This window comes from Talpa europaea (assembly GCF_964194135.1).
Source record: "Talpa europaea genome assembly, chromosome: 8".
Classification (NCBI taxonomy): Eukaryota; Metazoa; Chordata; class Mammalia; order Eulipotyphla; family Talpidae; genus Talpa; species Talpa europaea.
The window spans coordinates 50,112,152-50,134,481 of record NC_140075.1 but is presented as its reverse complement, the minus strand read 5'-3'; the positions used below and the strand labels follow the sequence as shown (position 1 = coordinate 50,134,481).

Genomic DNA, 22,330 nt, shown 5'->3' with positions numbered 1-22,330 from the left:
CTAGACTAGATGAATAGAGCCATATTGTGGTAATATTTGACTCTAACATCAAAGATAGATTACAAAATAGTCATCAGTCAGGTCACAGTAAATTCCGTTGCGTATATAAAGTGGCTGTTGTGCTCGCCTTGCCATCAGAACGCAAGCTCTTCTCCATAGGTTCCATTTTATCATTGTTAATGCCTAATTCTAGGAACCAACGCCCACCTAAATCTTTTAAATGCCTCTATGTAGGGGTAGGATATAGGTTGGGTTTGTATGTTTACATCTTTTAGCATTATGCTTTTGTAACAGAGAGACTGAAGAATTCATAGGTGTGAGTCCACTAGGAAAGAGCATCTACTGTATTAAGTTAATAAAATAAGTGAATCCTAATGACTTTTTAGATATTCAGGAAATAGGGATGCATATTATTACCAGATGATAGTAGGGATTTTTAAAAAATCATTTGTGATGAGACAAATCATAAGGTTTATTAACTCTTTTCAGGAGGGTAGTCAGTTACTTTTATTGTAACTTAGGGTGAGGAGGGGCAAAGAACACTTTCAGATTGTGTCATCTGAGTTCTAATTTGAAAGAAATTTGTTATATAATATTAATGAACATCTTGCAGATATTCCAGAATGTGTAATCAAAGTAGCTAATTTAATATCATAATCTATTTACCTCATTTTAATTTTTGTTGAATTGACTGATAATTTGATATGAAATCACTTTGTGCAGCATGTTTGTGAGTCTGAAGACAGGGAAGAAGTGGTGGTGTGTGAACTGTGTGAATGCAGTGTCGTCAGCTTCAATCAGCACATGAAGAGAAATCACCCAGGCTGTGGGCGTAGTGCAAACCGCCAGGGCTATCGAAGCAACGGCTCCTATGTGGATGGCTGGTTTGGTGGTGAATGTGGGAGTGGAAATCCATACTATCTGCTGTGTGGCAGCTGCAGGGAGAAGTACTTAGCCCTGAAGACCAAATCTAAGACAACAAGTTCTGACAGGTATCTAGAATTGTGTAGATATCCAAAGCCTCTGAATGAAGAATATAAAATATCTCTCATTCTTTTTTTTTTCAATGCAAGGAGTTCTTTTTAACCTTTTCTAAAGTCCCTTGATTGCTAAATTGGGGCAGGAAGGATGGAGGTGGTTGAGGAATTCATATGCTTGCTATAACTAGGAGCCTGTAATCTAATAGCACATAGCAGCACTTCCTTCATTGGAGCTTGATTCTGTTAACCTTTGACTTGTTGGCAAGTTGTGGGCAGAACCTTCAGGAGACTTACGGTTCATCTTTTTATTGGTATTTTTCACTGTATTTTTGACAAATTAAGATCTTTTTTCTTGATGTAAAAATACTGTTAAATGAGCTTCCATAAAAATACTCTTTCTGTCCTTAAATAGGGTTTTTGCACTTACTGCCAGCTATTAAAACCTTTATGACAAGAGATTTATAAATGACCCAGAAATCACCTCAGTAACATGGCAAAATAGTTATTCATTTTGTAAGCATGTATAGACTTTTGTACCATAGTTTTTATTACATCAATCCATAACATGAAACACTTTAAATTTTGTGTTGCTTTATTAATGACTCTTTAAAATGTTCTAATGATTTAATTTGCAGTTTGGGATACTAACTGTTTTATGTAAAAGCACAATGTTCTTCATGTTGGTGCAGGTACAAGGGACAAGCTCCAGATCTAATTGGCAAGCAGGACAGTGTGTATGAAGGTAGTTGTTTTGAGAGCTTCTTTTTTATATGTATTGTTATATATGCCTTTTGCTTAACATCTGTTACTAAAATTTACCTTTGTGTGTGTTTGTATTTATGTACATGTTAACTTAAACCTTTCCTAAAAACCTCAAGGTAGTTTGATAGCAACAATTCTAGTTTTAAAAGTTAAAGGCAGAGGGCCTCCCTGGTGGCACAGGTGATTGAGTGCTGCACTGTGAAGCTGTCTGAAGCCTCTGCAGTGCGTATTCAATCCCTGCTGGCCAGCAAGAATCCCACATGATGAAGCAGACCTCTCCTGTCTCACCCGGTGCTCCCCTCAGCAGTGTATTTCGTCAGCCTTCCTGTTCTGTTCCCGGCTCTGTCTCTGGTGAATCCTCTCACCCTCCCATGCATCTGGCCTGTACCCCAGCCTTTGTATAAATAAATAAATCTTAAAAAAAAAAAAAAAGTTAAAGGCAGAGACCTGAGTTCAGAAACTGATTTTACCAAAATATGTTAATTTCTGTGTGGCATATTTTTTTTTGAAGTAGGGAAAATATTGAATTTTCCACCCTAACTGAGGAAAGTAAAATAATTAATCATTAATTTTTCTGCAGTATTCATTTACCTGAAATAACTCATTCTCTGATGATCATGGATAGGGTTAAGAACTCTTTGTTAGCCCCATAGCAATATTTTTTTTTTTTTTTTTTTTTTAGCTGAAACCTCTATTACCAGTTATAACATTTGCTGTTGCTTTAAACGGATCTTATTGCAATGATGTCCTTTCCCTTAAGAGTGTCACTTTGCCTCAGGAGTGCAGTCTGGTTAGGTCACCAGGAGATGGTGCCATAGTTCTTGTTGTGGGTTCTGGGCTTTCTATTATTTGCATCTTAGGTATATCTCACAGTAATCATTGCTAGCAGTTATGTCTTGTTTTTATTCATACATTTGTTTAAATTTCAGAAGACTGGGATATGTTGGATGTTGATGAAGATGAAAAGCTAACAGGCGAAGAAGAATTTGAACTACTTGCTGGACCACTTGGTTTAAATGACCGACGCATTGTACCAGAGCCAGTTCAGTTCCCTGATAGTGATCCTTTAGGCGCTTCGGTAGCAATGGTAACAGCCACCAACAGTATGGAAGAGACTCTGATGCAAATAGGTAAACTGAAATGCTGATCGGCATTGATTTTGTAGAGTTTATATTAATTTGTTTCTTAGGTAAATAATAAGGTAACAGCAAATAATAATAAGGCTATAACATTGTGTCACCCCATCAGTTATCTTTAGCTATCTTTTTTTTTTAAAGATTTATTTATTTATTTATTTATACAAGCACTGGGTACAGTCTGAAGCACGGGAGGGTGAGAGAATTCACCAGAGCCAGAGCGGGGTGCAGAGCAGGCAGAGGACCCAAAGTACACTGCTGAGGGGAGCAGCGGGTGGCAGGAGAGGTCTGCGCGCGCCATGTGGGACCCTCCTCCAGTGGCCGGGGAGCAGCCGGGGATCAAACCGGCAGCTTCGCAACGCAGCGCTCAACCGCTGCGCCACCGGGGAGGCCCCACTTTAGCTATTTTTTTTAACATTTTGAAAGTATAATGTAATATTATGGTTTTTTTGTTTGCTTGTTTTTATGAATTGTCAGTTATAAAGAGAAAATTTATAAAATGAAAACTATTTTTTAATTTGGGAGAAGATCCTGAACTGACTAAAAACTATTTTGTGGCCTTTTTAAAATTTGTGTGAAAAGGGTTTTTTTGCTATAAGGAATACAAAATAAAGTGATGGTGATTCTGCCCTTTATGTGTACTCAAGCATTTTTTTTTTAAATAATAAATTTTATTTTTATATTCCCCATACAATTGCAGCCCCCCCCCATTCTGACCCCCATCCCTCCCCTCCCGCCCCCGCCCCCCTAAAAGTGTCTCTGGTTCATAGTTTTTTATTGATTTTGATTTTCACTTTCTTATAGTTATTCATTTTCCTGGTCCCTTATTTAAGTTTTCTAGATTCCTGCTATGAGTGAGACCATCCGGTATTTTTCTTTTTCTTTCTGGCTTATTTCGCTGAGCATGATCCCTTCCAGCGCCATCCATGTTGCTGCAAATTGCATGTGTTTATCTTTTTTGAATGCTGAGTAATATTCCATGGTGTATATGTACCACATCTTCTTGATCCAGTCATCTATTTTTGGGCATTTGGGTTGTTTCCAAAGCTTAGCTATTGTAAACAGTGCTGCTATAAACATAGGGGTGCAGGTGCTCTTTGGAATTGATGTTTCTGTGTCCTTTGGGTAAATCAAAGCATATTTTTTAAAAAATTGTATCTTTCCTGTGCTTTCCAATATCAGAGAGATGCATGAACAAAATAAATAAAACCAAAAGAAGATTTTTAAGTATATTTCTCCTATAATAGTCACTGAGAATATCTATTTTTCACAAGGAATATTCTTTACAACAGAGTTCCAGATGAGTAGCAAAGTACATTGACTTGCTATATTTCCTTGCAGTTTGGAACCTAGGTTGAATGCAAAAAATTTTTAGTAATCTGGATAGTTTTCATATTACTCTGTTGAGAATGAAACAAAATGTTATATTTTCCAGGTTGTCATGGCTCTGTAGAAAAGAGTTCTTCTGGGAGAATAACATTAGGTGAGCAGGCAGCTGCCTTAGCAAACCCTCATGACCGGGTGATAGCTTTACGAAGAGTGACTGCTGCTGCTCAGGTCCTTCTGGCCAGAACCATGGTCATGAGAGCTCTGTCACTTCTCTCAGTTAGGTAAGTCTTATTTTGTATCAAGTGATGCTGAGTTAACGTCTGTATCATTCAGGAATCTGCTATTGTTTGAGAAGATGAGAGAATTTTTAGAAACTTGAATATTTACTATTAAATGAAAGAAGTTACACATCAACTCCTCTCCTCATTCCATCATTCAGTTCATACTTGGCTTTTTTGAGTAGAAAATAATCCCATTAAGAGTAATCTGCAAATATTTTATTTTGTAATCTGAAATGGGAAAAGGAGGCTGTTGATCCATTTGATGCAGGGTCAAAATAAAAGGTTGAAGGAATTTTTCTGCTGAGTTGACCAACTGTGTGGCTAAGTCAGCCTGTAAATACCATTATAATTTCTTACTGTGTTCATACCATGGAGTATAATACTGAAAGTTAAGAATACCTAAAATACATCCATTTAAAAAATGATTAAGCAGGGGTATGTAACAGTAAAGTATTGCAAGCAAAAGGACCCTGAAAGAAAACCTCAAAATAAAATTTAGGTAAGACTGCATGGTATTGGCTCAGGAATAGACCTTTTTTTTTCTTTTAGGTTTTTTTTTTATTTTAACATTTATCATTTTTTAATTAAAAAAAATTTTTAGACAATATTTGCTTCCCCCCAACCCTTCAGATTGAGTCCCCATAGAGTTTCCTTCCCCAAGGCACCCATTCACCATCACCACAGTCCGCTGTGCTCCTTCCTCCCTCCCTCTGATCCTTCTCCCTCCTCCTCCCCTGCAGTATGTCTCTGGTTTATAATTGTCTGGTTTTGCTTTCTTGTGTTTCGTGCTGTTACTATTATTTTTTTTTTGTACTGATGTCTTTTTTGGATCCCCTATATTCCTGCTATAAGTGAAACTATCCGATTTTTTTCTTCTGGCTTGTTTCACTGAGTATAATTCCTTCTAGCTCCATCCACGTTGCTGCAAATGGCATGAGTTTATCTTTTTTGATTGCTGAATAATATTCCATGTGTATATATACCACATCTTCTTGATCCAGTCATCTATTTTTGGGCATTTGGGTTGTTTCCAGGTGTTACCTATTGTAAATAGTGCTGCAATAAACATAGGGGTACAGCGCTCTTTGAATCACTGTTTTTGTGTCCCTAGTAGTGGAATTGCCAGATCATGTGGTAGCCCCATTTTTAGCAGACTGAGGAACCTCCAGACAGCTTTCCACAGTGGTTGGACCAGTTTGCACTCCTACCAGCAATGTAGGAGAGTTCCTTTTTCACCACATCCTCGCCAACATTTGTTGTTGCTTGTTTTTTTTAGATATGTGCCATTCTTACTGGTGTAAGGTGGTATCTCAGTGTGGTTTTAATTTGCATTTCCCTGATTATAAGGGATGTTGAACATTTTTTCATATGCCTGTTGGCCATTTGCATTTCCTCTTTGGAGAAATGTCTTTTGAGTTCTTCTGCCCATTTCTTGACTGGATTGTTTATTTTGTTTTTGTTGAGCTGTGTGAGTTCTTTGTATATCTTTGTGATCAGTCCCTTATCAGTTGACTGGAGTGCAAAGATTTTTTTCCCAATCAGTGGGGTGTCTCTCTGTTTTGGTTAATGTCTCTTTGGCTGTACAGAAGCTTTTCAGTTTGATGTAATCCCAGGTGTTTATCTTTGCCTTCACTACCGCTGCTTTGGGTGATGAGTCTTTAAAGATGTTATTGCGATGTATGTCTTGTAGTGTTTTACCTATATTTTCTTCTATATATTTTATGGTTTCAGGTCTTATGTCCAGTTCTTTTATCCATTTTGAGTTGATTTTTGTGCACAGTGAAAGGTAGTGGTCTAGTTTCATTTTTTTTGCATATGAAGGTTCAGTTTTCCCAGCACCATTTATTGAACGAACTCTCCGTGTTCAGGAATAGACAATTTATTTATTTTTTTAAAGATTTATTTATTTATTTATACAAGCACTGGGTACAGTCAGAAGCGCGGGAGGGTGAGAGGATTCACCAGAGCCAGAGCAGGGAGCAGAGCAGGCAGAAGGACCGAAGTACACTGCTAAGGGGAGCAGCGGGTGGCAGGAGAAGTCTGCGCACCATGTGGGACCCTCCTCCAGTGGCCAGGGAGCAGTTGGGGATCGAATTGGGGCCGCAGAGGCTGCAGGCAGCTTCGCAACCCAGCGCTCAACCGCTGCGCCACCTGGGAGACCCAGGAATAGACAATTTAAACAGTAGAGAACAGAGTTCAGAAACTGATGAATACATATAGATAAACATTTGATTTATATTTGATTTATGACAGTGATGTACAGTGCAGAACAATATGGGAAAGGATGGCCTCAATATCTTGGACTGTTAGATCATTTATTCACATAGGGAAAAAAAATGAGTTTTGGTCCCAACCTTACACTAACTAAAACAGATACTTCCAAGTGGCTCTTATATCCAAATATGAAAGGTAAATTAATGAAGTCTCTATGAAGTAACATAGAGGAATTTATTCTTGGTTTTGGAATAGGTAGATTTTTAAAAATTGTATTATTTTTTTATTTTCTTAAATTGTTATTTATTTTTGTAAGTAATTGGTTTCTCTCCTCAGGTGTAGCCCCCATAGTTCTCCTGTCACCATATCACTCATGAACCATCACCATATTCCCTTGTGTTCTTTGCCTCCCCTATGTTAACCCCCCTTCCTCCCTCTCCCTGGCTATATGCCTCAGATCTATGGTCATCTTGCTAGTTTTGTCTTTTTCTTGACCTTTTGTTTGGATTCTCTTATGTTCCTCATATAAGTGAAACCATCTAATATTTCTCTTTCTCCTTCTGACTTATTTTGGTTAGCATAAACCCTTGCAACTCCATCTGTATTGCCACAAATGGCATGAGTTTTTCATTTTTTATCACTGAGTAATATTCCATTGTGTAAATACACCACAACTTTTGATACATTTATCTGTTTGGGGGAATTTTGGTAGTAGTAGCAGCAAATTTCTGAAGGTGGTATTTGTCTAAGAAGGTTCTTATTTTCCCTCAGAAAAGGAGAGCTTTGCAGCATAAAGTATTCTTGGTTGGCATTTTTTGTCTTGGAGTTTTTTTAGTATGTCACTCCATTCTCTTCTCTTGAGAAGGCTGATGTCAGCCTAATCAGTTTTCCTTCCCCTGCCTTTTTTTCCTTTCTTTTCCCCTCCCTCACCCTATCACCCTCATTTTTTTCTTTGTCTTGGACTCTTGGAAGCTTTGTTTTCATGTATCTTGCTGTAGTTTACCTTTCATTATGGTAGTTTGTGTTCTTCTAGTTCTTCTTCATGCTAAGAAACTCTGTCAAACAGGATATTTTCATTGCCTTCTTGGGAATTTCTCTTAAATTACTTCCTTGAAGAGTTTCTCAGTTCCCTGGTTTCTCTGTCCTCCCCTGGGATTCCTTTAACTTGTATATTTCCTTTCCTCGTGGTGTCAGATATTTCTCGAGGTGTTTCTTCTTTCTTTTTCCTTTGTACTTCTCTTTCCTTTTCTTTTTTTGCTCCTTTTATAGCTGTATCTTCCAGAGTACTGATTTGTTACTCCATTTCATCTATACAATTTTCATGGCTTTTCCAGAATTTTTTATTCTTCCGTAAGTTCATACAAAGACATAAGCAAGAACATTCGTGGCAGTACTGTTCACATTAGCTCTCTACCAAATACCCCTGATTTTCTTCTTTTTGAAGAAATGAATTGTGGTAAATTTCATTTATACGTCAATGAAAATGAGTCACTACTGCTATAATGTGAAAGCACAGATTAATCTTACAATAAGCTAGAGGAGCAAAAGATGACAGACACAAAAAGAACATTTACTTTCTTTATTTATATAAAGTTGCAAAACTGATTTATGGCTTTACAGTTCAGGATATTGGTTACTTTTAAGTGTCCAAGCAGGCTAAGAAAATGGTCCAAGAAGGCTTCTTAGGTGCTGGTAATGTTCGTTTCTTGATCTGTGAGGTCGTTACATGGGTTTGTTTAGTTTAAGAATTCATGATTTGTGAACATTCCTTTTTGTTATGCTTTGATAATTTAGCTATATTTCAAGTGTATGAAATATTTATTAAAATGAAAAATGTTTCCCTGCTTTATGTAATATTTTTGGATAATTCTTAGAACATGTATGATAGTGCAGTTTGGCTATTATTGTTGTTATTATTGGTGCCATAAATGATATGTGGGAGTCTAAGTGTCCCATAAGAAATCTGTTTGCTTTATCCATCTGAGGAATTTTCCTTTCCTGGCAGTGGTTCCAGTTGTAGCCTTGCTGCTGGTCTTGAATCTCTGGGGCTTACAGATATCCGAACACTGGTTCGATTAATGTGCTTGGCGGCAGCAGGGAGAGCTGGCCTCTCCACCAGTCCTTCTGCCATGGCAAGCACCTCAGAACGCTCACGAGGAGGGCACAGTAAAACCAACAAGCCTATCTCTTGCCTGGCTTATCTGAGCACTGCAGTGGGATGTCTGGCATCGAACACTCCCAGTGCTGCAAAACTCCTGGTGCAGTTGTGTACACAGGTAAGATGCTTTTAAGTGCTTTTCTTGTTGCATAACACATTTCCAACTGATTCCTAAAGAACTTTTGAAATGAAATCTTTTTGTTCTGAAATTATATGTAAAAAGTAAACATATTTGTTCCAATTGCTTCTTCAGAACTTGATTTCTGCTGCAACAGGTGTAAATCTGACTACAGTTGATGATCCGATTCAGCGAAAATTTCTACCTAGTTTTCTCAGAGGAATTGCTGAAGAGAATAAGCTTGTAACCTCTCCAAATTTTGTTGTAACTCAGGCCCTTGTGGCATTACTAGCAGACAAAGGGGCTAAACTGAGACCTAACTATGATAAGTCAGAAGTTGAAAAGAAAGGTAAGTTTCATACCATTAAATATGTAGTCATTTTAATCAATTTGATTCATATTTTTTAAAAATGTGTTTTTCAAAGTTGTATGTAATGAATTGCATAACATAATGTATACTTCTAAAGTTTATATCATGAAAGAAATGCATGGATACTTTTTCATTGTGCATGGCACCAAATATTAGAAAATGCACCAAAATAGTCTTGGTTTGACTAGCTTATTTTATTAGCTTATGATTTGAATCACCATGGTGGGTTTCCTTAATAAAATTAAGATAAAGATAGTGTTATTTTCTCTTTGTCTTAAGATGACAACATTTTGAAGAGACTACTTAATTGCTACTATTTACTCATCTCTTCATCAGAACCATTTGACCAAGAGAGATGGGCTTTTGAATCTAGTAATCTAATCGCTTAACTGACTGTTAACACTTTTGAGCAGCAAATGCCAAACTCATTCTTTAGGGCATGCTGCCTCTGCCCTGCCTTAAGGTTATTTCTTCTGTATTCTTAGTTTATATGTCCTTAGAGCAAAGATTATTGATTGATGTATATAAATGTTCATTTGTATTAAATTAGATTAAATTAATTTAATTTGATGTGAGATAAATGCTTTATACTTTGTATGCATATCTTAGTGAAATGATTGCTTGCAAAAGTGCGAATTGTTAAAAGATATGGGTTAACCCATTTTTGTTTGTTCACCACCACCAGCTCTCACCTGGGCATCATTTCATTGTTTTGTTTAAGCAGGTATAATTGCCCATTTGTATGCCCATCCTTCCTATGATCCTTCTGCTGTAGGCCCTCTGGAGCTGGCTAATGCCCTGGCAGCCTGCTGCCTCTCCTCCAGGCTGTCCTCACAGCATAGGCAATGGGCTGCTCAACAGCTCGTGCGCACTCTTGCTGCGCATGACCGTGACAACCAAACTACTCCACAAACACTCGCTGATATGGGAGGAGATCTCAGAAAATGCTCCTTTATCAAGTTGGAGGCTCATCAGAACAGAGTATGTATTTTGAGTCCCAAGTGTGTTAATCACCTTGTGTAATACAAAATAATTTCTGCCCTTCTCAAAAAGCTCAAAGCTTAGATCTTGGGGTGTGTGTGTATGTGTATGTCTCTCTCACACACATTCATTTTCTCTCTCTCACTCTCATGATTATCAGTATTTGTCTGATAGTTACCAACTGTCCATTGTACATTTGGTTGATATCATAGTATACAAATGAAAAATCTAATGGGGGATGAGAGAAGACCCTAAGGAACAGCCTCAAAAAAGATGAAGGCTTAGTAGAAGAAGACACAAAGAAATGGAAAGACATCCCTGCTCATGGATTGGAAGAATTAACATTATTAAAATGTCCATCCTACCAAAAGCAATATACAGATTCAACGCTATTCCAATAAAAATCTCGATGACATTCTTCAGAGACATAGAACAATATTGATGAAGTTCATATGGAACCACACCAAAAAACCCACAAATAGCCAAAGCCTTACTGATGAAAACAAAGGAGAAAAGAGGTATCACACTTCCAAACTTCAAGCTATACTACAAAGCCATAATAATTAAAACAGTTTGGTACTGGAAAAAAACAGATACACAGACCAATGGAACCGAATAGAGAGTCCAAAAATAAAACCACACTTATATGGACAACTGATCTTTGACAGAGGAGCAAAGACTGTGCAGTGAACACGGACAGTTTGTTCAATAAATGGTGCTGGGAAAACTGGACCTTCATATGCAAAAAAATGAAACTAGACCACTACCTTTCACTGTGCACAAAAATCAACTCAAAATGGATAAAAGAACTGGACATAAGACCTGAAACCATAAAATATATAGAAGAAAATATAGGTAAAACACTACAAGACATACATCGCAATAACATCTTTAAAGACTCATCACCCAAAGCAGCGGTAGTGAAGGCAAAGATAAACACCTGGGATTACATCAAACTGAAAAGCTTCTGTACAGCCAAAGAGACATTAACCAAAACAGAGAGACACCCCACTGATTGGGAAAAAAATCTTTGCACTCCAGTCAACTGATAAGGGACTGATCACAAAGATATACAAAGAACTCACACGACTCAACAAAAATAAAACAAACAATCCAATCAAGAAATGGGCAGAAGGGGGTAAGGGGTTAGGACGCAGCACTAGGAAGCAATCCGTAGTCACTACAGTATGAGTTCTATCCCCGGCCAGGGAGGTGACCCACATGGTGCAGCAGACCTCTCTTGATTCACCCACTGCTCCCCTCAGCAGTGTATTTCACTCAGTCTGCCTCTTCTGTTCCCTATTCTGTCTCTGGTGAATCCTCTCACCCCTCACATCTCTGGCCTGTACTCCAGTTCTTGTATGAATAAATAAATCTTTTTTTTAAAAAAAGAAATGGACAGAAGAACTTTTAAAAGACATTTCTCCAGAGAGGAAATGCAAATGGCCAACAGGCATATGAAAAAGTGTTCAACATCCCTTTTAATCAGGGAAATGCAAATTAAAACCACATTGAGATACCACCTTACACCAGTAAGAATGGCGCATATCAAGCAACAACAAATGTTGATGAGGATGTGGTGAAAAATGAACTCTCCTACATTGCTGGTGGGAGTGCAAACTGGTCCAACCACTATGGAAAGCTGTCTGGAGTTTACTCAGTCTACCAAAAATGGAGCTACCATATGACCCGGCAATTCCACTACTAGGGATCTACCCAGAGGACACAAAAACATTGATTCAAAAGAACACCTGTATCCCTATGTTTATTGCAGCACTGTTTACAATAGGTAAAACCTGGAAACAACCCAAATGCCCAAAAATAGAAGACTGGATCAAGATGTGGTACATGTACACAATGGAATATTGCTCAGCAATCAAAAAAGATAAACTCATGCCATTCGCAGCAACGTGGATGGAACTCGAAGGAATTAAGCTCAGTGAAATAAGCCAGAAGGAAAAAGAAAAATATTGGATGGTTTCACTTATAGCAGGAATATAAGGGAACCAAATAAGACATCAGTGTAAAAATAATAATAGTACAGAACACAACAAAGCAAAAATGGACAATTATAAATCAGAGACATACTGCAGGGAAGGAGGAGGGAGAGGGATCAGAGGGAGAGAGGGAGGAGCACAGGGGACTGAGGTGATGGTGCACGGGTGCATTTGTGAAGGAAACTCTATGGGGACTACACCTGAGGGGGTGGAGGGAAGCAAATATTGTTTAAAAATGAACAATGATGTAAAAAAATTTTTTTAAAAAGATGAAGGCTTAGACATACAAAAAAGGAAAGAAATTGACTTCATTGTTTTAATCTACTTGAGTAGTGACAAGGACAGTTTAGTAAATGAAGGCTGACCTCTTATCTAAATAAATAGTACTTAAAATCACTTCTTGATGTTACTTATTTTATAGTAAATATTTTGATATAATCATACTTTAGTAAATTAAATAAACATATCTTTGAATTTAATAAACATTAGTAAAGATTCTAACAGGTCTCAGATAACTCAAGTGAGTTTGGGTATAGTACCTTAAATTGGTAAGAACCAATACTATACTTAATCCTAACCAAAGGTCGAGAAATGATAGTACTTTAAAGTTATACTTCAAATAGGTATATATTTACAAGCTATTTCAAAATGAATGCATTATAGACTCTTCTTTTACAATTTCAGGGTAGATTTTTAAAAAATTTGTTAGACCTTTTTCAAATAATAGAATCATTTGAATCAAAACCTACTCAAATATTGCTGGGCTTTTTCAACTTTTTAGGTTATGACTTGTGTTTGGTGTAATAAAAAAGGTCTTTTGGCTACAAGTGGCAATGATGGCACCATCCGGGTGTGGAGTGTCACCAAGAAGCAATATTCACTGCAGCAGACCTGTGTGTTCAACAGATTGTGAGTGCTAACAAAAGTCCTGTTGTGTGACATTTAAAATAAGAGATTTCTAAACACACCTCATCATGGTTGTGTTGATGTAACCAAACTGTTTATTTAGAATAGTGTTATACAAAATAGTCATAACTCCAATGTGTTTTTTTAAGTCTCCAGGATAGTAATTCATAAGATACAACTTTTAACTATCAATAACTGTACTTACTCAGAATTAAGAGTTCATTTCTATAAAACATAGGATAATTTTCTATCATTCTTCAATAATTATTTAGTAATTAATGTAATATTCTTTGTTAATGATATTTCTTTGGTAACAGAATGTGGCATCTAGCTAGCTACAGGTATTTCTTTTCTGATAACTTCCCTAGGAGTTTAGGCAAACAAGAAACAATGTGCTCTGAATAATAACCCCATGTACAACCCGTACAGAATCAGAATGTCTTTGTTGACAAATTATGCATTAAATGATGAATAGTCTAAACAGCACTCTTACAATTCTGCATTTTCACATATGTCAAAACACTAGCAAAAATGTGATCATTACATACTGTTAGCCAAGTTTTTGAAATATAAGAGTCTAGTTATTATGTACTCTAGTCTATATAAAACCTTTATTTTGAGATTTCAGGTTTAGCTTACTTTTAGAATAGAGATTAGAATCCTATATATCTGTTATATTTTAGGGAAGGGGATGCTGAAGAAAGCTTGGGGTCACCCAGTGATCCAAGTTTTTCACCTGTTTCCTGGAGTATCAGTGGCAAATATCTAGCTGGAGCTTTGGAAAAGATGGTGAATATCTGGCAAGTTAATGGTAAGAGCCATGTAAATATTAATAAACTATTGAAGGTACTCTTTAAGTCTTTCTCTTAATCTTCTGAGTTCAAACAGTGACTTCCCTTCACCTTAAAACAATCAATTCCACACTGAAAATCTGTATTCATTGTGGTTTAAATTAAAGAGGAAGCACTCATTTCCTAACTTTTCTTTCTAGGAGTTTCAAGTAGCCTGGTAGTTTTTAAACCAAAAATTCTTTTCATGTACCACTAAGTGTTCAGAGTAGGATTTGATGAGACATAGCAGTCACTGAGTGTTCAATTATGTATTCTTTTGACTAATTTGAAATATTTCTATCAGTTTTGTCTGTTTCACAAGCACACACACCTGTTACTTTTTAATATAACCTCTCTGGAAAATAAAAATCATTATTGTAATCTTGGACTTACCAGTATTTGTTTGATTTTGCATATTTGAGGACTGGTTGTTGTAATTCAGATATTTGAAGAAATAATCTTAACTTTGGGTAACTTTCTTCATGGTAATTTGGTTTTCTGTAATTATTAGGAAATAATATAGGTGTTTGCCATTTATACACTGAGTATTTTTCTTTACTCATTCTCCCATGAAGCTATCATTTTTATCTCACTAATAGAGCAAGGTCTATTTGATTGTCGTATGTAATGTATAAGTGAAGGATCCTGCTTTGCACTCTTATTCATGGGTAGGCTATATGAAATTGAGACCTGCTTTGAGTGTATATTAGAATTAAGTAATGTTTATTTTTTTCCTGTTATCATTCTTAAGACTTACATAACGATTACTTAATGTTTTCTCCCTCTTTAGGAGGAAAAGGATTAGTAGATATTCAGCCTCATTGGGTTTCTGCCTTGGCTTGGCCAGAAGAGGGTCCAGCTACTGCATGGTCAGGAGAGTCTCCAGAATTATTGCTGGTGGGACGGATGGATGGATCTCTTGGCTTGATTGAAGTTGTTGATGTGTCTACCATGCACCGCCGAGAATTGGAGCATTGCTATAGAAAGGATGGTAAATAATAGGTCTAGTTAAGAAAATGTTCCCTTCAAATAGACTCAGTTGTTTTGACACTTGCTTTTATAAATGCTGAGTGTATATTACTTTTGGGCTTTGTTTTGTAAATTACCAATTGTTGAATTTCATTTTAATTAGTAGCTTGAAAGGTATTTCTCTCCCGATGCCTATCATACATCACTACCAAAATGAGATCTGTATGTATATATATGTATGTATGTGTGTGTATATATATATATATGTACACACACATATATACTTTATATATGTATATATCTCATACATACCTTTGTATCTGTATGTGTGTGTGGGGGAGGGTATCTGTATGAGAAAATAAATGAAAGCAGACTTTGAACTATCTCTTGTCACACCAGAAATTTCCCTTCTCTTTCCGCATTTCCTCAGTTACACTCATTTGTTAACAAGGTCATCTCTCCCAATGATTATTCTTTTTTTTCTCTTGGACATTATTAGCTTTCAAGGGAGACTTGAAATCTGCTATAAATATTCAAGTACTTAACACTAAGGATGAATAACTAATATATTATTACATATGTAATAATATGTATGTTTAATGCTTAAAAGGTATACAGTGAAAAGTCTTTTTTTCCAATCTGTTCAGTTCCCATGTCCCCATTCTACTCTAAAAGGTATTGTTTTACTTCTTTTGTAACTTTCCAGTTTTATATATAAGGAAACAAATATGTATATAGATTGTTAGAATAGAACATGTATGACAGACTATGGAAACACATTGAATAGGGAATATAAGCAAAAGAAGAGACAGTTTATTTTCTTCTGACTTGGGTTATTTCACTTCTCAATTTCATGGTAGAGGAATTTTATAATGAGGAAAATCTGTTTCCATCTCTCTTTGACAATAATTGCCCAAACAAGAATGAAACACTAAAAATAAGGTAGTCCTTGTCACTTATAAACAACCCTTTTGAAATGATTGTATGGAATCTCTGCTGTAAGACTGCATTTAGTCTAAATGCATTGAAGAGAGGTTTGGAAACAAAGTAGTTACAATAGCATGTATTTGTTACTAAGTTTTTATCTTTTAAGTTAAATTGTAACAAAATAAGTATCTTATTTAAAAACATTTTTATTTTGTTTTTATCATATTAGTGTCTGTAACTTGCATTGCTTGGTTCAGTGAAGACAAACCATTTGCAGTGGGATATTTTGATGGAAAATTGTTAATGGGAACAAAGGAACCACTTGAGAAAGGAGGCATTGTTCTCATCGATGCACATAAGGTAAAGCATCTTTGCTGGATAGTTGCTTTGCCTTGTTTTTTGTTTTTCCTGGAATATTGATTGATACTAATTTCTTTAAATTTTTTCTATCAGTTACTTATTTAATATTCTGTGATTAATCAAAGTCTTTAGACCACATCTATGTGGGAAAGTCTATGTAAGAAAGCCATAAAGCCAAGAAGGAAATAAAACCAAAATAGTGAAATAGGAATACCCTTGGAATACTCCCTGTCAAAGTACCTCACACTAATACTAGAAATTCCATTTGTGAAGTTGATTTCCTTACCTTAAACCAAATTTGCCAATTCAGATGTTTACAGGGCCATCTAGGCAAGTAATAAATGCATGAATAAGCTAGAAATTTGAAGATATGAAGGAGGGTAAAGAATAGCATAAGGATGACGAGTATATAAACACAAAACATATCTCAGATTTTCATATGTATTTACTATTTTATTTTAGTTTAAAAGATACTTTTTTAAAAAAAGTTTGTTGTGGGCCTCCCCGGTGGCGCAGCGGTTGAGCGCTGGGTTGCGAAGCTGCCCGCAGCCTCTGCAGCGCCTGTTCGATCCCCGGCTGCTCCCCGGCCACTGGAGGAGGGTCCCACATGGCACGCAGATCTCTCCTGCCGCCCGCTACTCCCCTCAGCAGTGTACTTCGGTCCTTCTGCCTTCTCTGCTCTCCGCTCTGGCTCTGGTGAATTCTCTCACCTTCCTGCGCTTCTGACTGTACCCAGTGCTTGTATAAATAAATAAAAATAAATCTTTAAAAAAAAAAGTTTGTTGTTTTTCATATTTTAGTTACCAGGCAATAAAAATAACTTTTTAAAAACACTAATGAAAGATATCATGTCCCTTCTGACTCAGAATTTCACAGTTCATTCCTTCAGCTAACATTTATTGAGCTTTGACTATAGCAAGTACATAGAATGCAGACTATATTAAAGGGTGAATAGTTCTGATGTCTGGGAATAATATGATATTGTCTGTGGCATACAGTAACATGTTGATTTCAAGATAATTGTATAATAGAAGTATGGGTTATATGTTATTAAGTTTAAAGTATTGGAGAGGAAAACATTATATGTATTTTTTCTCTGCCTTCCGTTTTAAGGATACTCTTGTTAGCATGAAGTGGGACCCAACAGGTCGTATTCTCATGACATGTGCCAAAGAAGAAAATGTGAAACTCTGGGGGCCTATTTCAGGATGTTGGCGCTGTCTATATTCGCTCTGTCATCCATCTATTGTAAATGGCATTGCTTGGTGCAGCCTCCCAGGGAAAGGATCCAAGTTGCATTTACTGATGGCTACGTATGTTGTAAATTTTTGTGTTTATATTTTAATTTTCCTATTACTATAGACTTATTTGCATTAACTGTGACTTCTCAGCAGTTTATTGTCAATTACTAATCTTATCATTTCTCATACTATAAAATTACCTTATATAGAGAGAGCAATTTTTAAATGTGAAACTTGATATGTAACCTGAGTGTGATGTTAGAATATCAGTCTTAGTTGGATTCTTGTAAAAAAAAATAGCATTATTAGAAATAAAATTTTTAAATGATAATGTAGTATTCTGTCAGCTCTTAATTGCTACTTGAAAATATTTCTAATTTTGCATATTGACTTGTTTTGGTTTTGTGATCAATTATTTTTTCAGTGGCTGTCAGAGTGGCTTAGTATGTGTTTGGCGTATTCCACAAGATGCCACACAGACCAGTGTGACTAGTTCAGAAGGATGGTGGGACCCAGAATCAAATTGCCAGGTAAATATATTCAGGTATTTTTGAAGATCTTATTTGAAGCCATAGATAATATATTCATCAAAATAATCCTCCTTTGATCACTAAGATACTACTACTATATCCTACAGAGCAAGATCTACAAGGAAATGTGGGTGATTGTCATACCTTATTAAAGTGCTTTCTGAGTAAACTTTATTTTTTTTAATAAGTCAGACTTATTAGGTGAGATATTCAATAAATATTCAATGGTGGATCATATGTTGGCATATGTGGATCATATGTTGGTGGATCATAGTTGACACTACAGATAGATAAGGCCTAAGTTAAGTGTGTGGTACAGTGAAGTAGGAACACCATGGAAACATCCCTATCTAAAGTTACTTCCTATGGACATAGAATTCTGCATATGAAGAACAATTCCTTACCTTAAGCATCTCCAAGAATGAATTATAAATCTTACATCCATAAATTATTTAAATTTCAATATGTTAAAAATAAAAATTAATTGCAGGATGTATATAGGAAATCAACTGGAGCCAAGTGTGTTTATCAGCTGCGAGGACACATCACCCCTGTCCGGACCGTTGCCTTTAGTTCAGATGGTTTGGCCCTGGTGTCTGGTGGACTAGGTGGGCTCATGAACATTTGGTCCTTAAGGGTAAGAGCATAGATACAATTTTTACCTCAAGAAAATCTTCTACATTAACATATATGATAAAAATTAACCCAACCAATCCTATGAATATTTTATGTCATGATACTGACTTATGTCATGAAGAAACTTTTCGGAAACCTCTGCCTGTTTTCTCACTGTTACAATTTTAAAGTCTTCTAGAAAGGCGCTAGAAAATTGGATAGTAGTCATGGAATAGGACATTGCCAAATTTAGTTAAAGTACAGACTTTAGAATATATTCTTGTGAGAGGACTTCCTGGTGGTGCAGGGGTTAAGTTACAGCACTATCAAGCAGCATGAGTTCGATGCTGGCCAGGGAGCTAATCCATATGACTAGCAGATTTCTCCTGTCTCGCCTGCTGGTCCTCTCAGCAGTGTATTTCAGTAGATCTGCCTGTTCTGCTCCCCACTATGTCTGATGAATCATCTTCTCACCCTCCCGCACCTCCTGTCTACACACCAGTTCTTACATGCATAAATAAATGTCTTTAAAAAAATTCAGTCCTTTTAAAAAAAAAGAATATGTTCTTGTGAATAGGAAGTATAAATTTAATGTAAACAATAACTAAAGTTAGGTAATGTGTTTTGATAACTATATCTCATTTTAGGATGGTTCTGTCTTACAAACTGTTGTGATAGGCTCTGGAGCTATTCAGACCACAGTATGGATTCCAGATGTTGGGGTAGCTGCTTGCTCAAATAGATCAAAGGTAATTTTGCATTTATATAGAATCATAGAACATAAACCTGTAAGGTACCTTAAACATCATAGTCCAAGCATGCCATTTTACAGAGGAGAAAACTGATATGCAGAGGGATTACTACTTGTCAAAGATAATGCTACTCTTTACTGCCAGAAGGAAACCTAGAACCCAGGTCTCCTCATTTATAATCTAGTACTCTTTCTACTGTACCCTAACCTTTGGTGAAAATGCTTAATTACTGAACAACTTCATTTCCATTGGATCTTATAAAGTGGATTTTGATTTTCTGCCATGATTTTTTGAGACAGCACTAAACTGTTTCAAAAGAATTTTCCCTGGGAAAAAGGACCATCCCAAAGACCTTTAACTCAAGTGTACTAAACATGTCTTGGCTTCCAAATTTAATACTGTAGTGAACAGTACTAGCCCCCTTCTCTGAAGCAATTCTGTATTATGAATTATGATATATCCCTTACCATATTGCTTTTCACTCCTTTATGAATAGAGCCAATGTGTTGCTTTGGTTTACATTTTACATGGTTAAAAGATATTGAAATAGAACTGTAAACCTGCATAAATAGTCCTGCAAGCAGCAACATGTAGACGCCTAGGCCCTAGACAGTAGTAGCCTATACTGTACTGCTACAGTTAGAACAATGCCTCATCATTTGCAGTTTGTTTCTGAACAGACAAGACTACTTCCTCTAGTATCCTTGTGATCATGTCATGCACATGATAGTATATTTTAAAATATACTAAATACTGTGTCCTATCAGTCCTATATAATAGCAAGTAATTGATGTGTCTTTAAGAAATGTCAGCTAATTCATATAGTTCACAAGTTCTATGATTATTTCTTATACTTGTTTTTAAACACAATTTAGGCTAACCTAATCCTAACTGTTCATAGGCATTAAAGTTCATGAAGTTCATTGGCATTGAAAGTACAGCATAAAATGTCCATATAGCAAAAGTATTTAATGCACTTGCTGGATGGAATTTCTCAGATATGAATGGTGATAGAATTATCTTTTATGCATACAAATACAGCATGTGATATGATTTATTTTCCATCAGGATGTTTTGGTTGTGAATTGTACAGCAGAATGGGCTGCTGCCAATCATGTTTTAGCAACCTGTAGGACAGCACTGAAACAACAGGGTGTTCTGGGATTAAACATGGCTCCCTGCATGAGAGCATTTCTGGAGAGGCTACCCATGATGCTTCAGGAGCAATATGCCTATGAAAAGGTAACTGATTATACTAACTCCTAGAGATCTACAGATGTAATTGGAATTACAGCTTTGAATTTATTTCTTAAGAACATAAGGTCTCTCCTCTCCTGCCGCCCGCTGCTCCCCTCAGCAGTGTACTTTGGTCCTTCTGCCTGCTCTGCTCCCTGCTCTGGCTCTGGTGAATTCTCTCACCCTCCCACGCTTCTGACTGTACCCAGTGCATGTATAAACAAAGAAACAAACAAATAAATAAATAAAAAAAAAAAACATGCCTCTATAAAAAATAAATAAATAAAATTAAAAAAAAAAAAGAGCATAAGGTCTCAGAAAATATGTGGGACTGTTTGGGCAGAATTAAACAAAGATAGATCAGGCTTAAAACAGTTGCTCAGTAATCCTAAGCCTCCTTTTAGTTCATTTTAGTTAGAGCAAAACTAAAAAATAACCTTCAAATTTGTTTAGTGTTTGTATCATTCTTCTTCAAATTATTTATTGACTCTAAAACATTTAAAATACCTGTGTCTCAGAGTACCAGTAGATTGATTTATAGTATTTGCCACAGACTCTTCAGCATAATATTGAATATAATATCCTTGCATTTTCTCTTAGCCTCATGTGGTTTGTGGCGACCAACTTGTTCACAGCCCCTATATGCAATGTTTGGCTTCTCTTGCTGTGGGACTTCATCTGGATCAGTTATTGTGTAACCCACCAGTGCCACCACACCACCAAAACTGTCTCCCTGACCCTGCATCCTGGAATCCAAATGAGTGGGCCTGGTTAGAATGTTTCTCAACCACTATAAAAGCTGCCGAAGCCCTAACTAATGGAGCACAGTTTCCAGAATCTTTTACTGTTCCTGATCTAGAGCCTGTTCCAGAGGATGAACTTGTATTCCTAATGGTAAGTGTAATAATATAAGGTGCTGTTATTTGCAGCTGACGCTGCTACAAATGGGTGTTTCGTATTTGTTAGATATTCAATAAGTATTTGCTAGCTTGACTAGCTTGAAGTATAAGTCTTGAAACAAATAACTTGAACTGTGAATCTTAAATCCATAAATTATTGAAGCATAAATAAATTGCAAAAGCATACCCTTGGCTGCACTTAAAATATTTTGCTTTCTTCTAGCTTTCAATCTGATGGCAGCCTTTTAAGATGATAATAATTGATTATATGAGAACTGTGCAGCTCTTAAAAACTTGGTAGCACTCAATAACATAATCCCATATTTCCCCTGCTTTTTTTTTTGGTCTGTAGGTCTCTTGTTAGAACCTTATCTGTGAATATTTTATTATCTTTTTCTGGTTACCTTATGTGATTAATTCCACATTTAGTTTCTAGATTATCTGACAGTTCATTTGTGTTTGTTTTTAAAGATTTACTTATTTATGCATACAAGAGTGGGGGTGCAGGCCAGAAGTGCAGGTGGTGAGAGGATCCACCAGAGACAGGGTGGGGAACAGAACAGGCAGATTGACTGAAATACACTGCTGAGGGGGGCAGTGGGCGAGTCAGGAGAGGTCTACTGCATGGTGTGGGTTGCTCCCTTGGTGGGGATCAAACTTGTGCTGCAGTGGCTGTGGTAGGCCCTCAGTTATGTTTTAATCAGCATAAATCAAGGATATGGAAGAGCATTTCAATTAA

General features: G+C 36.4%; 1 protein-coding gene across 1 annotated transcript in view; it reads left to right on the top strand.

The window, feature by feature from the left end:
• The window catches only part of HERC1 (HECT and RLD domain containing E3 ubiquitin protein ligase family member 1), a gene marked incomplete at both ends in the record, with an annotated part of 154,163 nt that overhangs the window by 106,792 nt on the left and 25,041 nt on the right, over positions 1-22,330 (top strand). The window contains 17 exons of the mRNA XM_084240899.1: positions 724-992; positions 1,670-1,722; positions 2,672-2,872; positions 4,314-4,488; positions 8,708-8,978; positions 9,114-9,327; positions 10,124-10,329; positions 13,108-13,235; positions 13,916-14,043; positions 14,853-15,053; positions 16,188-16,318; positions 17,432-17,631; positions 17,984-18,089; positions 18,580-18,726; positions 19,352-19,453; positions 20,525-20,698; positions 21,293-21,586. Of these exons, the coding sequence (XP_084097025.1) occupies positions 724-992; positions 1,670-1,722; positions 2,672-2,872; positions 4,314-4,488; positions 8,708-8,978; positions 9,114-9,327; positions 10,124-10,329; positions 13,108-13,235; positions 13,916-14,043; positions 14,853-15,053; positions 16,188-16,318; positions 17,432-17,631; positions 17,984-18,089; positions 18,580-18,726; positions 19,352-19,453; positions 20,525-20,698; positions 21,293-21,586 (3,000 nt within the window). The remainder of the gene's footprint in view (positions 1-723; positions 993-1,669; positions 1,723-2,671; positions 2,873-4,313; positions 4,489-8,707; positions 8,979-9,113; positions 9,328-10,123; positions 10,330-13,107; positions 13,236-13,915; positions 14,044-14,852; positions 15,054-16,187; positions 16,319-17,431; positions 17,632-17,983; positions 18,090-18,579; positions 18,727-19,351; positions 19,454-20,524; positions 20,699-21,292; positions 21,587-22,330) is intronic.